This window comes from Lolium rigidum, chromosome 4 (assembly GCF_022539505.1).
Source record: "Lolium rigidum isolate FL_2022 chromosome 4, APGP_CSIRO_Lrig_0.1, whole genome shotgun sequence".
Classification (NCBI taxonomy): Eukaryota; Viridiplantae; Streptophyta; class Magnoliopsida; order Poales; family Poaceae; genus Lolium; species Lolium rigidum.
In genome coordinates, this window is record NC_061511.1 from 63,505,755 (window position 1) to 63,522,613 (window position 16,859).

The 16,859-nt window shown below is 44.6% G+C and overlaps 1 protein-coding gene across 1 annotated transcript; it reads left to right on the top strand.

Moving 5' to 3' along the window:
• Positions 1-6,462: 6,462 nt before the first annotated feature.
• On the top strand, positions 6,463-6,862 carry LOC124707044. Its single transcript, XM_047238705.1, has one exon. The coding sequence runs from the start codon at positions 6,510-6,512 to the stop codon at positions 6,777-6,779; it is 270 nt and encodes an 89-aa protein (XP_047094661.1). The 5' UTR covers positions 6,463-6,509; the 3' UTR covers positions 6,780-6,862.
• The last annotated feature ends 9,997 nt before the right edge of the window (positions 6,863-16,859 follow it).

The following is a 16,859-nucleotide window of genomic DNA, read 5'->3' on the forward strand; positions in this document are numbered from 1 at the left end:
TGAGCACAAGCAATCCCTTTCTAGTAGTGGACGCTAAACTCTCGGCTACCGCTAAGGCTTTGAGGAGTTGGGGGCAAAGGAAACAAAGTCAGTTCGCTCTGCTGTTCCAGATCGCAAACGAAGTTATCTTGCGCTTTGATGAGGCACAGGAATTTCGACCTCTTTCGGAAGGCGAGAGAAAGCTGCGCGCCTTTCTTAAGGGTAAATGTCTGGCTTTGGCCTCTCTGGAAAGAACCAGGCTACGCCAGCGAGCTCGTGTCCGCGACATTCAAGAGGGGGATGCAAACTCTAAATATTTCCACATGAAGGCGAATGCCAGACGGCGCAAACACCTCATCCCCGTCCTCAAGCATGATGACAGGGCTGCAACTTCAGTGGAAAATAAGCTGGAGCTTGCAGAGGGTTATTTCTCAGAAGTATTCGGTACAGCTCCGTCTAGGCAGGGGCGGAGCCAGGGGGGGGCGAGCAGGGGCTAGACCCCCCCCCCCCAATCGATCGCCCCCCTCAAGCTTTAGCAGCAGCTACTGGTACACGTATACTAGTGTATGTGCGCTAATGGCCGAAAATTAGTACGTAATTAATTAGCCCATGATCAATTGATTCAGATGTGGACCAAGGAAAGTAAAGCCCAGAAGCCATCTCCCGATCGCGGCCTTGTATTTCCAGATCGAAAATAGCTCTGCACTGCAGCTGATCACACGTATACAATCAATAGGAATCAAAGGATCGATCTATCCTGTACTAGGTGCCCTAATTGTTAGGAATTTGGGGCTGCCGCCTCCTAGAGCGCTGGCTGCCGCCGCCGCCAGGCACCAGCAACTCATCCTCACCGCCTACATCAGACTCATCAGCACAGGATCGGACCAGGATACGGGCTGGCCACTTCGGCGTTTTGTGTAGCGTCTATGTCCACGACGGGTGTTCGAGACTATATAGTCACACATGCTGTCTATACCTAAGGTATGCTGTGAATTAGATTACAGTTCAATTCATATTTGCCAATAGTTAATCTTCTGTTAGATCAATAAGTTCAATGTTGATGTGTCCACTGTCCGATAGAGTTGAAAAACAAAAAGCAACAGAAGAACTCAAAGTACAGTTTCATTTTTTTAAGAACTAATGGTTCAAAAAATGAAGAGAACGATAAAAATAATTTGCCAAATTTGTCATATTGTGATTGATGGTATATTTAAAATATCATTTATCGTATTATAATATCTTCTATGTCGTTCACGTCGGTAACGATTTTTATTTTCATGTTGTTCATCCTGCAAAAAAAAAACGATAAGCCGTCATCGCCTTCTTCGCCCCCCCAATAGTCAAATCCTGGCTCCGCCCCTGCGTCTAGGCAGAAGATTCTGAACCTTGACATGATTCCAATCAGTTCTCTCTCTGCTCGGCAAGCTAGAGATCTTGAGGCTCCATTCTCCCGTGAAGAAGTGAGGAAGATCATTATGGAGATGCCCTCCGACCGTGCCCCAGGCCCAGACGGCTTCTCCGGCCTGTTTTTCAAACTTTCCTGGGACGTGATCGCGGATGACATGCTAGCTGCCTTGGACGAGTTGCATAAGGGCAGATTTCGCACATTCAGTAAGCTCAATGGCTCGATCCTCACCTTGCTCCCAAAGAAAGAAAATCCACTAGACATAAAGGAGTTTCGCCCAATCAGTCTCATTCACGGTTTCTCCAAGATTTTCACCAAGCTCCTCGCATCGCGGCTTGCCCCCTTGCTCCCCTCGCTGATATCAAAAGCCCAAAGCGCTTTTGTTCAAACTCGCAGTATCCACGAGAACTACAAGTTGGTTGCCAATGCATCAAAATTCCTCCACCAAAAAAAGAAGCCGGCAGTTCTGATGAAAATCGATATCTCAAAGGCGTTTGATACCTTATTGACAAGGGATTAACTTGTCAATGCCTACGGGTTATAGGCTAGGGTTTAGTTAGAAGTAGAGGGTAAGTAGATCCCGAAGGTTTCAGCCGAAAAGTACTCGACGATTATGAAAACTAGGACTTGTGAACAATGATTCGATGATTTCTTCACCCCTCGACTCCCCCTTTATATAGGAGGTGGAGCCGAGGGTTTCGTTTCGTACAAGTTACATATTCCGGGACGATTTCTAACTCATCCCGCCAGATTACAAACAACACTTTTTATTACAATTCTAACTTTCCTTAATATATCTTGGACTCCCGAATCTTCTTATTCTTCGGATAATGGGCCTTCAGTAAATCCCGGGTACTATCTTCGGCAGGCCCATTTGGGGTGCCTATGTCACTTATCATGGGAGTTCCTGATCGAAATTTTAAGACGAAGAGGCTTCAGTGAACGTTGGTGCATGTGGATATGTGGAATTCTGGCATCTGCTCACACGAGGATTATAATCAATGGCGAACAAGGTCGTCCCATCCATCTTGCCCGTGGTGTTCGCCAAGGTGACCCCCTCTTTCCGGCACTTTATTCTGGCTATGGATTCACTGAACGCAATTCTGCAGTGGGCCTCCGAGAACGCAATGCTAACAGATCTAGGCCTACACCATGATATTCCCAGAGCATCCATTTATGCTGACGACGCGGTTTTGTTCTTTAGTCCAAGGCCTGCTGATTTGGATGTCATTGGAGTTGTCCTCAACCTCTTTGCTAGCGCTTCGGGTTTAAGTGTCAATCTGCAGAAAAGCTCTGTTCCGTGCATCCGTTGTGAGGATGACCTTGCTTTGACTGTGGCAAATCATTTCAACTGCATCCGCAAGGACTTCCCAATCACTTACCTGGGCCTTCCCCTTACCACTGGTCGTCTTCGCAGAGCAGATATATGGCCCTTGATTGACAAATATTCTAGGAAACTTAAAGGCTGGAAACCAAAATTTCTTTACACTGGTGGCAGATTGACCCTCACCCGTTCAGTGCTCATGGCTTTGCCCATACATCTTCTCTCGGTTCTTCCTATTCCTCAATGGGCCCTTGATATTATTAACATACGGTGTCGAGGTTTTGTTTGGAAAGGTGAGGAAGACATAAACGGCGGCCACTGCCTTCTCCCATGGTCCAGGGTTTGTCGCCCAACTCACGCTGGAGGTCTCGGCATCCTAAATCTTAGACTTTTTGGTGCTGCCCTTCGTTGTCGTTGGCCTTGGCCGAGGTGGGCTACAGAGGAGCGGCCGTGGGCTCTCATACCTGTTAATGATGATCAAGATGCTCTGGACCTCTTTAAAGCAGGTGCCTACATTAAACTTGGGGACGGTAAACGCGCAAAGTTCTGGACCGATAAGTGGCTGCCAAGAGGGCAGGCTGTGCATGAGGTTACGCCGATCTTATTCTCCTTCGTCCGCAACTCTGGCATCACAGTTGCAACTGCTCTGTACAACAACAGGTGGGTTAGAGATGTTCAAGGTGGGCTCTCAACTCAAGCTCTTGCGGAGTACCTAAAGCTTTGGGACATGGTGGCTGAGATTGAGCTATCCGTGAACCAGATGGACAAAGCGGTTTGGCGCTGTACTGCTGACGGTTCGTTCTCTGTCAAGACAGCTTACCAGCTCTATTTCATGGCCAGTCATAACTTTGCTTGTGCCAAACCAATTTGGAAGTCAAAAGCACCGATGAAATGCAAATTCTTCATGTGGTTAGCAGTCCACAGAAGGTGCCTCACTGCAGATAATCTCGAAAGGAGAGGCTGGCCTCACTCTGCAGTTTGCTCCCTCTGCTCATCTGCAAATGAAGATTGCACTCACCTTTTTGTACATTGCCGTTACACTTTCCAGGTTTGGCTCCGCCTCCGCAACTGGGCCAATGCTGATTTCCCAATCCCTGGAATAAGATTCCAGAGTACAGAAGAGTGGTGGCTGACGGCTAGGAAGTTGGCTCCAAAGAAAGTTCGCCGCGATTTTGATACTTTTACCGTTCTTGTCCACTGGAGACTGTGGAAAGAACGTAACGCGAGAATTTTCCAGCAGGAATATAGTCCGGTGAATCGTGTTTTTGAGCTCATAATTGAAGACCTCCATGCTTGGAGGGCAGCCGGCTGTATAATTTCTTTGTAGTGGCAGCTTTGTTTCATGTGGAGCCAGTGGAGTGAGTGCCCTACCATATAGTGGTAGATGTGGTGCCGGTGGTGTATTTCCCTAGCTCCTGATAGGGTTCTTTTTGTAACCCTTCTGTACCATGCGTATGCCTTGTACGCTGCTCTCTTTTCTTCTAATAAAAAGTTCGGCCTCTGGCCCTTCGAGATGCGTAACTGTGTGGTTCACCTTCTAACTGACAGACAATACAATTGCTCGTTGTAGTCTGACTGACAAACATGATTTTTGTTACTCTGAAATTGATAATTAATTGGTTTAAGATATAGGCAATCCCTTCCGAATGCGAATGAGACTTTCCGCTCCACCTTTCTTTTGTAGTATATATAGGCCCGTAAAGGACAATTCTTTTGAGCAAAACAGAGGAATCACAGCGAAGAAAGAAAGAAAAATTTATGCTACTGTAGCATGGTTTTGCCTCAGACTGCTCATAGTGGGAGTAATTTAGGTAGTAACATCACACACTTCAAGATGTTTTGGTGACATGGCATAGCAATAAATGAAGAAAGAGAGGGAGGTGGTAACTAGCTATGTTACCATAACATCACACACCCCAAGATAAAATGAGTCTACAAACTAATAAATGAGACTTTGCATGATATCATCTCTAAGTTACTTTCCACTATGAAGGTAGTAACTTGGACTAGTAACTTGTGCATGACACCACCTTATGTTACTCTCCACTATGAGCAGCCTCAGAGTTCAGATATGTTAGCCCCATATTCCCACGAGGCAGGAGATATTTGATTGAAGTGCGTATAATTAAACTAAGCACTAACTTTAGCGCAACTATATTTACTTCCAGGTGTTCATCACGTTTGCGAACCGTGTAATCAACAACACTTCTTTCTTTTCATGTACGAAAAGGCAGCAACTTTCTCCTTCTATATGCTAGTTTGGAATCTCTGTTACCAGATTAGTTTGGCAGTGGAATCTGCTGGCTAGCCGCAACAACTCACACTATCTGCAATACCATATAATCCTTGACTACAATTCTTTCATCAAGTGCGTTAGCTACTTTTTCCGTGCGCGTGATGTTCGAAATCCACTAAGTAAAGAATCGAAGACAAAGAAGAGAGATGAAAACATGCAACAATGAATTGGTCAGTCGTGTTCTCAACGAAAGATGAAACTTCCCGACTACTATCTAATTAACCTGCCTACGACAAAAGGGCGAGTCTCCAGTCGAGTGATCGTTGCACATGATTCGATCCCTTTGCCTGCATCTGCCAATGATGGGCATATCTTTCCCCTCGACCGTCTCTTTACCCGTGCATACAATTGCCATACGCAGCCGGACACCATCAGACAATCGGGTCATTCCAATGTTTGCCGCGTGTAAGCCCAACTCCCAGCACCCGATCTCCTCCTAGCTTTAGTGGAGGAACGTATATCTCGTTTTGACACCTATGATGGAATCACACTATAACGTAGAGATACAATGTGCTGTCGCAATGGCAGAAACTTGAAGTGACACAAAAGATAAAGATTCTCTCCTGGTGGTACTTAGGTAGAGTCGCGTTCATGACCGAAAATGGCCATTGCGAAGTATTGAAACGGTAATAAGAAATATGGTCTTCAAAAAAATGAGATGATTCAACAAGTTTTTATAAGAAAGAGACAATTCAAGAAATATCTATTTTTACTAAGATACCATAGTAAATACACGTACGTTGTTCTATTTCACTGTAATACTTTATATTAATACATCCAGTACACCCAAATTTTTCCAAGAATACACTTTGGTAGGTGTATCATATACTATATAAAAATTGCCAAAAGTCAATTTTTACTACTCCGTTTTCTCACGGCTTTACTCGCTGTCAACAGAGGTAACAGCTCTCCTATCCGGCATCAGCGGAGGAAAGGCAAACGCCTCTCTGTGAAACAAACCTGGACGTCTCCAAGCTTCGTACTCGGTCCTAATCTTCCGATGCACCACCTACGTGGTTTGCGCCGCTCCGTTGAAGACCGCATCGTTTCAGTGCCGTGGGAGACACCAAATGATCAATGTGATTCCTGTCCAAAGATCTATCCTATACCTGAGCGGCACCGCCTGCTCCGTGTGCACCAGGCTAGGAGAGGGAGTCCATTGTCGACGTCCGAGCCGGTAAGCGCCAATCCTCCAGGGTGCCACTTTTGCTTCAGCTCTCCCATCTTGTTGATTTGTTGAAGGAAAGGCGCCACTACAAGGCCGACAGAGCAGCAAGTTATGATTGTGTGACTACACAATTAATTAATTACCTACCGTATACACACTTGCTAGTACTGAACATTCCAGAAAGCAAATGACAGAGTACACCTGCTGCTTACTCATGGAGCCTATAAAATGGAAGTCCCATCACCCACGCCATGGAAGCCAATTTTCTAACTCAAACAACACATCCAGATAAGTTCGATCCCGTATCCCCTACCTTCCTTCAGCAACAAAAGAACACATGGCTCGCGCCATGGCCGCCGTAGCTGGCAACAACGGCGAGGTGAGGGTGGAGAAGGTGGACAAGATCGGGTACGTCTACAACGCCGTCACCAGACCTTCGGTTTACGCCAACAGGGGGCCGGCGACGGTGACGAAGAAGCTGGCGGCCGCCAACGTCGCCATCTCCAGGAAGAACAGCGGGACGACCCTGGTCCGCGGCGTCGCCTCGCCGGAGGACATCGACGAGTACATCGCTAGGAAAAAGAGGGAGTTTGTCCTAGGACTGTAGCTCGAACTGATTATGTCAGCCCAAGATGATATGATGATTACAATGCATGATTTATAGACTGCTCTAGTTAGTTATGTGAGCTTCTTCTTACAGGGCATTACATGTAGATATGTATGAAGTTGAATACGCATAAACTTCAGTTGGTGTATCGTAAGGTTTCAGCAAGTAAATTTCTTCAAGTAATCTTCTTTCTGCTTTTCGAAAATGGAGTCTTCTTCTTTATCGGTTGTCTGAAATTATTCTGATGGTTATCTGAATTTCTGAACGACCTCCGAGCAGTTATCTGAAAATATCTGAATTTCTGAACGACCTGCGACCTTGGTGACAAAAGTACATGAATAGTTCATTTGTATGTTTCGGTTCGACAGGAAAAGACTTTAATTAATCACATCAATTTCGACATGATCAAGCGACCCACCGGATCCTGCTTTTTGTTTTCTGCTCCCTAGAGTAAGAGTTGTTATAAAACTTCCATGCGAACAAATTCCGGGAGATCTTTCGGACTTGATCATGCAAGTAGATTCCTCCTTAGCTGCTCTGGAATGATATGCACTTCTGTTGCGTGGTGCTGTTGTGGACATTCCAGAATTATTATATTGGATTTTGCTAGAGCTAGCATGCGCTCCGGCCAAGGGTCAGGGAGCACATGCAAATAGTGATGGGCTAACAATTTTCTCCGCTCGTTAAGACTCGTGATTGTGAAGGCACAGAACGTTAAGCTCGTTAATCAAGATCAGCTCCGTTCATTATGACCTCCCATGAGCGCTCGCAAGATACTAGTTAAGAAGCTAAAATTGCATACGAGGCACAAAGTTTGCGGATAAAAAAGACGGTAAGCTAGCAGCCTGCACAACACTGCAAATGTATCACGATTCAGAAAATTTTGGTTAAGTAGTACTCTCTCCGTGCCAAAATATAAGCCATGTCTTCTTTTTCACGATATTTAACGTACGACTTAGACTATTAATACTAAATTATGTGAATTTTGAATGTATAAATGGTATCATGTCACTTGTCTTGCAAATCTCTTTCATTTTGTATATATATTTTTTGAAATGTGGGGAAGCCCCAGTCTCTGCATCAAACCAGTGCATACGGCTTTATATATACTTTATTCAACAGGATCTGCCAAGATAATACATAACAAAACCCGAAGCATCCACTCAACACCTACAAACCCGACAATGTGTGAAAGCAACATGTCGTTAGAGCCTTTGCCCTAAAAACATAAACAAATACCCCACCAACTAAAATCCGGGGGCATCGTCCTTGATTCACCCTATGACGAAGACATGAGCTCACAACCGGTTTAGCAGACCCTTGGTGAGCACCTTTGCCCTCACTTCAAAAATCGTCACCACCATCCAACTGTCGGTCCATCTTCAGGGTAGAGATCCGCATTAGCCCTTACCAGTTGTGATGTCGATGCCACCATGGAAGATCTATTGTGTGTAGCACCTGCCGAGCAGGCATGACTCAGCGTATCACCTCTTAGTCCGGCATGACTTGACATCTTCTCACCAGCCTCTCCCGTCGCTGCTCCATAAACGATGCTCCAAAGAAATAAAACGACACCACAATGTCGCCATCGTGCGGTCTAGAAGACCAAACCAGGGTTTCCCCCGAAGCAGCACGAGTAGGTCAACAATCGTTCCTCATCATCAAGGTAACATATATAGTTATGGTGAACATATTATAAGTACAAATTATAGTCAGAGTTGTAAGTTGTTGACTAGATAAAAAAATTTGAAATGGGAGAAATATCGCCCCAGCTTCTGCATCTAAAGGATGCACACGGCTTTTTTTATTATATTATTCACAACACCTTACAAGAGCAATACAAAAGATCAAACCCGAAGCAACCTTGCTAAACCTACAGAGGGATGAAGGGGGTGAAAATTCACCAACTCATATCATCCAAAAAACAAATGCCTTCCCATGCCGCCCAATAGCAAATGAGAAGCACATCCAGTCAAGCAGACTCTCAGCATACGCCAACGCACACGCCATAGAAGTTGCTACCGCCGTCTTCCTCGACTCCATCTTCAAGAGAGATCATCGCATTGACCATGCCAGGCCTGCCATCGATGCTGCCATGGCGCCAGACAACTCCACCATCCTGCGCATGTCCATCACACTGCATCCGTCCCGAGACACCACTGCACCATGCCGCGGCGACTCGACGACACCGACACAGCAAAAGCACACCGCTCGACCTCAGCACCACCGCCATACGTTGTCTGCTCCAAAAACGATACCCCCAACAGGGAGAACGGCGTTGCGCGCCGCCATCGTCCGATCCGGGAGACCCGGGTCTAGGGTTTCCCCTGGAGCAGCCCAGGCGAAGAACGCAGGCTGCAGAGACAATGCCTTCAACAAGGTAACGACGAAACACGCCGCCATCAACCGCCATGACCGAAGTCCGGGCCGGCTTTCACCGGCAACTGCGCCTCGCCATCGGGAGCTAGGTGATGGATCGCAAGATCCGCCACTGCTAGCCACACAACTAGCCGATCTCCCCCGGCGAGAGAGAAGACCACCACCGCGGTGCCGCGGTTAGCGGCACCTGACGCCCGCAACCTGCCACCAGATCGACGCCGTCACCTCCATCGCCATCCAGGGACGCCGCCCTTGGTGTCGTGGTCCCAGTCCTTGAGGAGGAGAGCACGAGATCCGCCCCCATCCCCATCCGCCCGGTGATGCCGAGGCGAGGAAGGAGGAGAGGACCGCACCGCCCCCATCATCGTCGCCAGGATCTGGGGCCATGCCGCCGCCTCCATCATCGACCGCCCGGTGAGGTGATGGCGTGTATTTCACACGTTCGTTGGGCAACCCCAAGAGGAAGCTATGATGCGCACAGCAGCAAGTTTTCCCTCAGAAAGAAACCAAGGTTTATCGAACCAGGAGGAGCCAAGAAGCACGTTGAAGGTTGATGGCGGCGGGATGTAGTGCGGCGCAACACCAGGGAGTCCGGCACCAACGTGGAACCTGCACAACACAACCAAAGTACTTTGCCCCAACGAAACAGTGAGGTTGTCAATCTCACCGGCTTGCTGTAACAAAGGATTAACCGTATTGTGTGGAAGATGATTGTTTGCAGAGAAAATAGTAAAACAAGTATTGCAGCAGATTTGTATTTCAGTATTAAAAGAATGGACCGGGGTCCACAGTTCACTAGAGGTGTCTCTCCCATAAGATAAAAGCATGTTGGGTGAACAAATTACAGTCGGGCAATTGACAAATAGAGAGGGCATAACAATGCACATACATGTCATGATAAGTACGAGTGAGATTTAATTGGGCATTACGACAAAGTACATAGACCGCCATCCAACTGCATCTATGCCTAAAAAGTCCACCTTCAGGTTATCATCCGAACCCCTTCCAGTATTAAGTTGCAAAGCAACAGACAATTGCATTAAGTATGGTGCGTAATGTAATCAATAACTACATCCTCGGACATAGCATCAATGTTTTATCCCTAGTGGCAACAGCACAACACAACCTTAGAACTTTTTGTCACTGTCCCAGGTGTCAATGCAGGCATGAACCCACTATCGAGCATAAATACTCCCTCTTGGAGTTACTAGCATCAACTTGGCCAGAGCCTCTACTAATAACGGAGAGCATGCAAGATCATAAACAACACATATGCAATAACTTGATAATTAACATAACATGGTATTCTCTATCCATCGGATCCCGACAAACACAACATAGAGTATTACATATAGATGATCTTGATCATGTTAGGCAGCTCACAAGATCCAACAATGAAGCACAATGAGGAGAAGACAACCATCTAGCTACTGCTATGGACCCATAGTCCAGGGGTGAACTACTCACTCATCACTCCGGAGGCGACCATGGCGGTGTAGAGTCCCCCGGGAGATGAATCCCCTCTCCGGCAGGGTGCCGGAGGAGATCTCCAGAATCCCCCGAGATGGGATCGGCGGCGGCGGCGTCTCAATAAGGTTTTCCGTATCGTGGTTTTTCGCCTCAGGGGTTTCGCGACGGAGGCTTTAAGTAGGCGGAAGGGCAGAGTCGGCGGGCTGACGAGGGGCCCACACCACAGGGCGGCGCGGGCCCCCTTGGCCGCGCCGCCTTGTGGTTTGGCCACCTCGTGGCCCCACTTCGTATGCTCTTCGGTCTTCTGGAAGGTTCGTGGCGAAATAGGCCCCTGGGTCTTGATTTCGTCCAATTCCGAGAATATTTCGTTACTAGGATTTCTGAAAACAAAAACAGCAGAAAACGAGCAACTGGCACTTCGGCATCTTGTTAATAGGTTAGTTCCAGAAAATGCACGAATATGACATAAAGTGTGCATAAAAGATGTAGGTATCATCAATAATATGGCATAGAACATAAGAAATTATCGATACGTCGGAGACGTATCAAGCATCCCCAAGCTTAGTTCTGCTCGTCCCGAGCAGGTAAAACGATAATAAAGATAATTTCTGAAGTGACATGCCATTATAATCTTGATCATACTATTTGTAAACATATGTAGTGGATGCAGCGATCAAAACAATGGTAATGACATGAGTAAACAAGTGAATCATAAAGCAAAGACTTTTCATGAATAGTACTTCAAGACAAGTATTAATAAGTCTTGCATAAGAGTTAACTCATAAAGCAATAAATCAAAGTAAAGGTATTGAAACAACACAAAGGAAGATTAAGTTTCAGCGGTTGCTTTCAACTTGTAACATGTATATCTCATGGATAATTGTCAACATAGAGTAATATAACAAGTGCAATATGCAAGTATGTAGGAATCAATGCACAGTTCACACAAGTGTTTGCTTCTTGAGGTGGAGAGAGATAGGTGAACTGACTCAACATAAAAGTAAAAAGAATGGTCCTTCAAAGAGGAAAGCATCGATTGCTATATTTGTGCTAGAGCTTTTATTTCGAAAACATGAAACAATTTTGTCAACGGTAGTAATAAAGCATATGAGTTATGTAAATTATATCTTACAAGTTGCAAGTCTCATGCATAGTATACTAATAGTGCCCGCACCTTGTCCTAATTAGCTTGGACTACCGGATTATTGCAATACACATGTTTTAACCAAGTGTCACAATGGGGTACCTCCATGCCGCCTGTACAAAGGTCTAAGGAGAAAGCTCGCATTTTGGATTTCTCGCTTTTGATTATTCTCAACTTAGACATCCATACCGGGACAACATGGACAACGAGATAATGGACTCCTCTTTAATGCATAAGCATGTGGCAACAATTATTATTCTCATATGAGATTGAGGATATATGTCCAAAACTGAAACTTCCACCATGAATCATGGCTTTAGTTAGCGGCCCAATGTTCTTCTCTAACAATATGCATGCTCCAACCATTAAGGTGGTAGATCTCTCTTACTTCGGACAAGACGGACATGCATAGCAACTCACATGATATTCAACAAAGAATAGTTGATGGCGTCCCCGGAAAACATGGTTATCGCACAACAAGCAACTTAATAAGAGATAAAGTGCATAAGTACATATTCAATACCACAATAGTTTTTAAGCTATTTGTCCCATGAGCTATATATTGCAAAGGTGAATGATGGAATTTTAAAGGTAGCACTCAAGCAATTTACTTTGGAATGGCGGATAAATACCATGTAGTAGGTAGGTATGGTGGACACAAATGGCATAGTGGTTGGCTCAAGGATTTTGGATGCATGAGAAGTATTCCCTCTCGATAAAAGGTTTAGGCTAGCAAGGTTATTTGAAACAAACACAAGGATGAACGGTACAGCAAAACTCACATAAAAGACATATTGTAAACATTATAAGATTCTACACCGTCTTCCTTGTTGTTCAAAACTCAATACTAGATGTTATCTAGACTCTAGAGAAACCAAATATGCAAACCAAATTAACAAGCTCTAAGTGTTTCTTCATTAATAGGTGCAAAGTATATGATGCAAGAGCTTAAACATGAGCACAACAATTGCCAAGTATCAAATTATCCAAGACATTTTAGAATTACTACATGTAGCATTTTCCAATTCCAACCATATAACAAATTAACGAAGAAGAAACTTCGCCATGAATACTATGAGTAGAGCCTAAGGACATACTTGTCCATATGCTACAGCGGAGCGTGTCTCTCTCCCATAAAGTGAATGCTAGGATCCATTTTATTCAAACAAAACAAAAAACAAAAACAAACCGACGCTCCAAGCAAAGTGCATAAGATGTGACAGAATAAAAATATAGTTTCGGGGAGGAACCTGATAATGTTGTCGATGAAGAAGGGGATGCCTTGGGCATCCCCAAGCTTAGACGCTTGAGTCTTCTTAGAATATGCAGGGGTGAACCACCGGGGCATCCCCAAGCTTAGAGCTTTCACTCTCCTTGATCATATTGCATCATACTCCTCTCTTGATCCTTGAAAACTTCCTCCACACCAAACTCGAAACAACTCATTAGAGGGTTAGTGCACAATAAAAATTCACATTTTCAGAGGTAACACAATCATTCTTAACACTTCTGGACATTGCATAAAGCTACTGGACATTAATGGATCAAAGAAATTCATCCAACATAGCAAAAGAGGCAATGCGAAATAAAAGGCAGAATCTGTCAAAACAGAACAGTCCGTAAAGATGGATTTTATTAGGCCACCAGACTTGCTCAAATGAAAATGCTCAAATTGAATGAAAGTTGCGTACATATCTGAGGATCATGCACGTAAATTGGCTTAATTTTCTGAGATACCTACAGGGAGGTAGACCCAGATTCGTGACAGCAAAGAAATCTGGAACTGCGCAGTAATCCAAATCTAGTACTTACTTTACTATCAAAGACTTTACTTGGCACAACAAAACTCAAAACTAAGATAAGGAGAGGTTGCTACAGTAGTAAACAACTTCCAAGACACAAATATAAAACAAAGTACTGTAGCAAAATAACACATGGGTTATCTCCCAAGAAGTTCTTTCTTTATAGCCGTTAAGATGGGCTCAGCAGTTTTAATGATGCACTCGCAAGAAATAGTATTTGAAGCAAAAGAGAGCATCAAGAGGAAAATTCAAAACACATTTAAGACTGGTCATAGTGGGGAGTAACTTAGACTAGTAACATATGCTATGTTACTAGTCTAGGTTACTACCTTCATAGTGGGTAGTAACTTATATGTGGTGTCATGCATTGTATCATTTATTATGTTGTAGACTCATCTTGCCTTGAGGTGTGTGATGTTATGGTAACATAGCTAGTTACCACACCACTCTCTTTCTTCATTTATTAGCATGCCATGTCACTAAAATGCATTGAGATGTGTGATGTTACTAGCTATGTTACTCCCACTATGAGCAGTCTAAGTCTAACATGCTTCCTATGCATAGGAATCTTGTAAATAAACAAGTTCATGAAGAGCAAAGTAACAAGCATAGGAAGATAAAACAAGTGTAGCTTCAAAAATTTCAGCACATAGAGAGGCATTTTAATAACATGAAAAATTTTACAACCATATTTTCCTCTCTCATAATAACTTTCAGTAGCATCATGAGCAAACTCAACAATATAACTATCACATAAAGCATTCTTATCATGAGTCTCATGCATAAAATTATTACTCTCCACATAGGCATAATCAATTTTATTAGTTGTAGTGGGAGCAAATTCAACAAAGTGGCTATCATCATATATAGGAGGCATATTGTAATCATAAAAGAAAATTTTCTCCTCAATGCTTGGGGGACTAAAAAGATCATGCTCATCAGAGCCAGCTTCCCCAAGCTTAGAATTTTCCATAGCATTAGCAACAATGGTGTTCAAAGCATCCATAGTAATAACATTCCCATTAGCATGCATATAAAGTTCCATGGGTTTTTTAATTCTCTCTTCAAACACATCATGTCCTAATTCAAGATAAAGTTCATAAAGATCTCTCATATTTTTGTTGTTTTCCATTATGCTTAACTAGTGAAATAAAAACATGCATGATATTAAGTAAAGTAAAACAAGTAACTAATTTTTTTGTGTTTTTGATATAGCAAACAAGATAGCAAATAAAGTGAAACTAGCAACTAATTTTTTTGTATTTTGATTTAAGTGCAGCAAACAAAGTAGTAAATAAAATAAAGCAAGAAAAAAACAAAGTAAAGAGATTGGGAAGTGGAGCCTCCCCTTGCAGCGTGTCTTGATCTTCCCGGCAACGGCGCCAGAAAATATGCTTGATGGCGTGTATTTCACACGTTCGTTGGGCAACCCCAAGAGGAAGGTATGATGCGCACAGCAGCAAGTTTTCCCTCAGAAAGAAACCAAGGTTTATCGAACCAGGAGGAGCCAAGAAGCACGTTGAAGGTTGATGGCGGCGGGATGTAGTGCGGCGCAACACCAGGGATTCCGGCGCCAACGTGGAACCTGCACAACACAACCAAAGTACTTTGCCCCAACGAAACAGTGATGTTGTCAATCTCACCGGCTTGCTGTAACAAAGGATTAACCGTATTGTGTGGAAGATGATTGTTTGCAGAGAAAATAGTAAAACAAGTATTGCAGCAGATTTGTATTTCAGTATTAAAAGAATGGACCGGGGTCCACAGTTCACTAGAGGTGTCTCTCCCATAAGATAAAAGCATGTTGGGTGAACAAATTACAGTCGGGCAATTGACAAATAGAGAGGGCATAACAATGCACATACATGTCATGATAAGTACAGTGAGATTTAATTGGGCATTACGACAAAGTACATAGACCGCCATCCAACTCGCATCTATGCCTAAAAAGTCCACCTTCGAGGTTATCATCCGAACCCCTTCCAGTATTAAGTTGCAAAGCAACGGACAATTGCATTAAGTATGGTGCGTAATGTAATCAATAACTACATCCTCGGACATAGCATCAATGTTTTATCCCTAGTGGCAACAAGCACAACACAACCTTAGAACTTTTCGTCACATCGTCCCGGGTGTCAATGCGAGGCATGAACCCACTATCGAGCATAAATACTCCCTCTTGGAGTTACTAGCATCAACTTGGCCGCAGCCTCTACTAATAACGGAGAGCATGCAAGATCATAAACAACACATATGCAATAACTTGATAATTAACATAACATGGTATTCTCTATCCGTCGGATCCCGACAAACACAACATAGAGTATTACAGATAGATGATCTTGATCATGTTAGGCAGCTCACAAGATCCAACAATGAAGCACAATGAGGAGAAGACAACCATCTAGCTACTGCTATGGACCCATAGTCCAGGGGTGAACTACTCACTCATCACTCCGGAGGCGACCATGGCGGTGTAGAGTCCTCCGGGAGATGAATCCCCTCTCCGGCAGGGTGCCGGAGGAGATCTCCAGAATCCCCCGAGATGGGATCGGCGGCGGCGGCTTCTCAGTAAGGTTTTCCGTATCGTGGTTTTTCGCCTCAGGGGTTTCGCGACGGAGGCTTTAAGTAGGCGGAAGGGCAGAGTCGGGGGGCTGACGAGGGGCCCACACCACAGGGCGGCGCGGCCCCCCCTTGGCCGCACCGCCTTGTGGTTTGGCCACCCCGTGGCCCCACTTCGTATGCTCTTCGGTCTTCTGGAAGGTTCGTGGCGAAATAGGCCCCTGGGTCTTGATTTCGTCCAATTCCGAGAATATTTCGTTACTAGGATTTCTGAAACCAAAAACAGCAGAAAACAGCAACTAGCACTTCGGCATCTTGTTAATAGGTTAGTTCCAGAAAATGCACGAATATGACATAAAGTGTGCATAAAACATGTAGGTATCATCAATAATATGGCATAGAACATAAGAAATTATCGATACGTCGGAGACGTATCATGAGGCCGCGGCGAGGAAATGGAGGAGAGGCCGCGCCGCCATGTCCAGGGCCGCGCCGCCTGATGGGATTCGTAGCATAGAAAACAAAAAATTTCCTACCGCAAAAACGAAAAGCAAGCCAAGATGCAATCTAGAAGATGGGAGCAACAAGAAGATCATGAGACTAACCCTCGAAGATTTCCAAAGCCTACGAGATTAGATCTCGTTGTTGCACGATCACTTGCCGCTTTCAAAAGCGCGTAGAAGATCTTGACGGTGCCACAGTCGGGCAACACCTCCTTACTCG

Coding starts and splice junctions, on each gene's coding strand:
- LOC124707044 (XM_047238705.1), top strand. CDS start 6,510: ATGGCTCGCGCCATGGCCGCCGTAGCTGGCAACAACGGCGAGGTGAGG.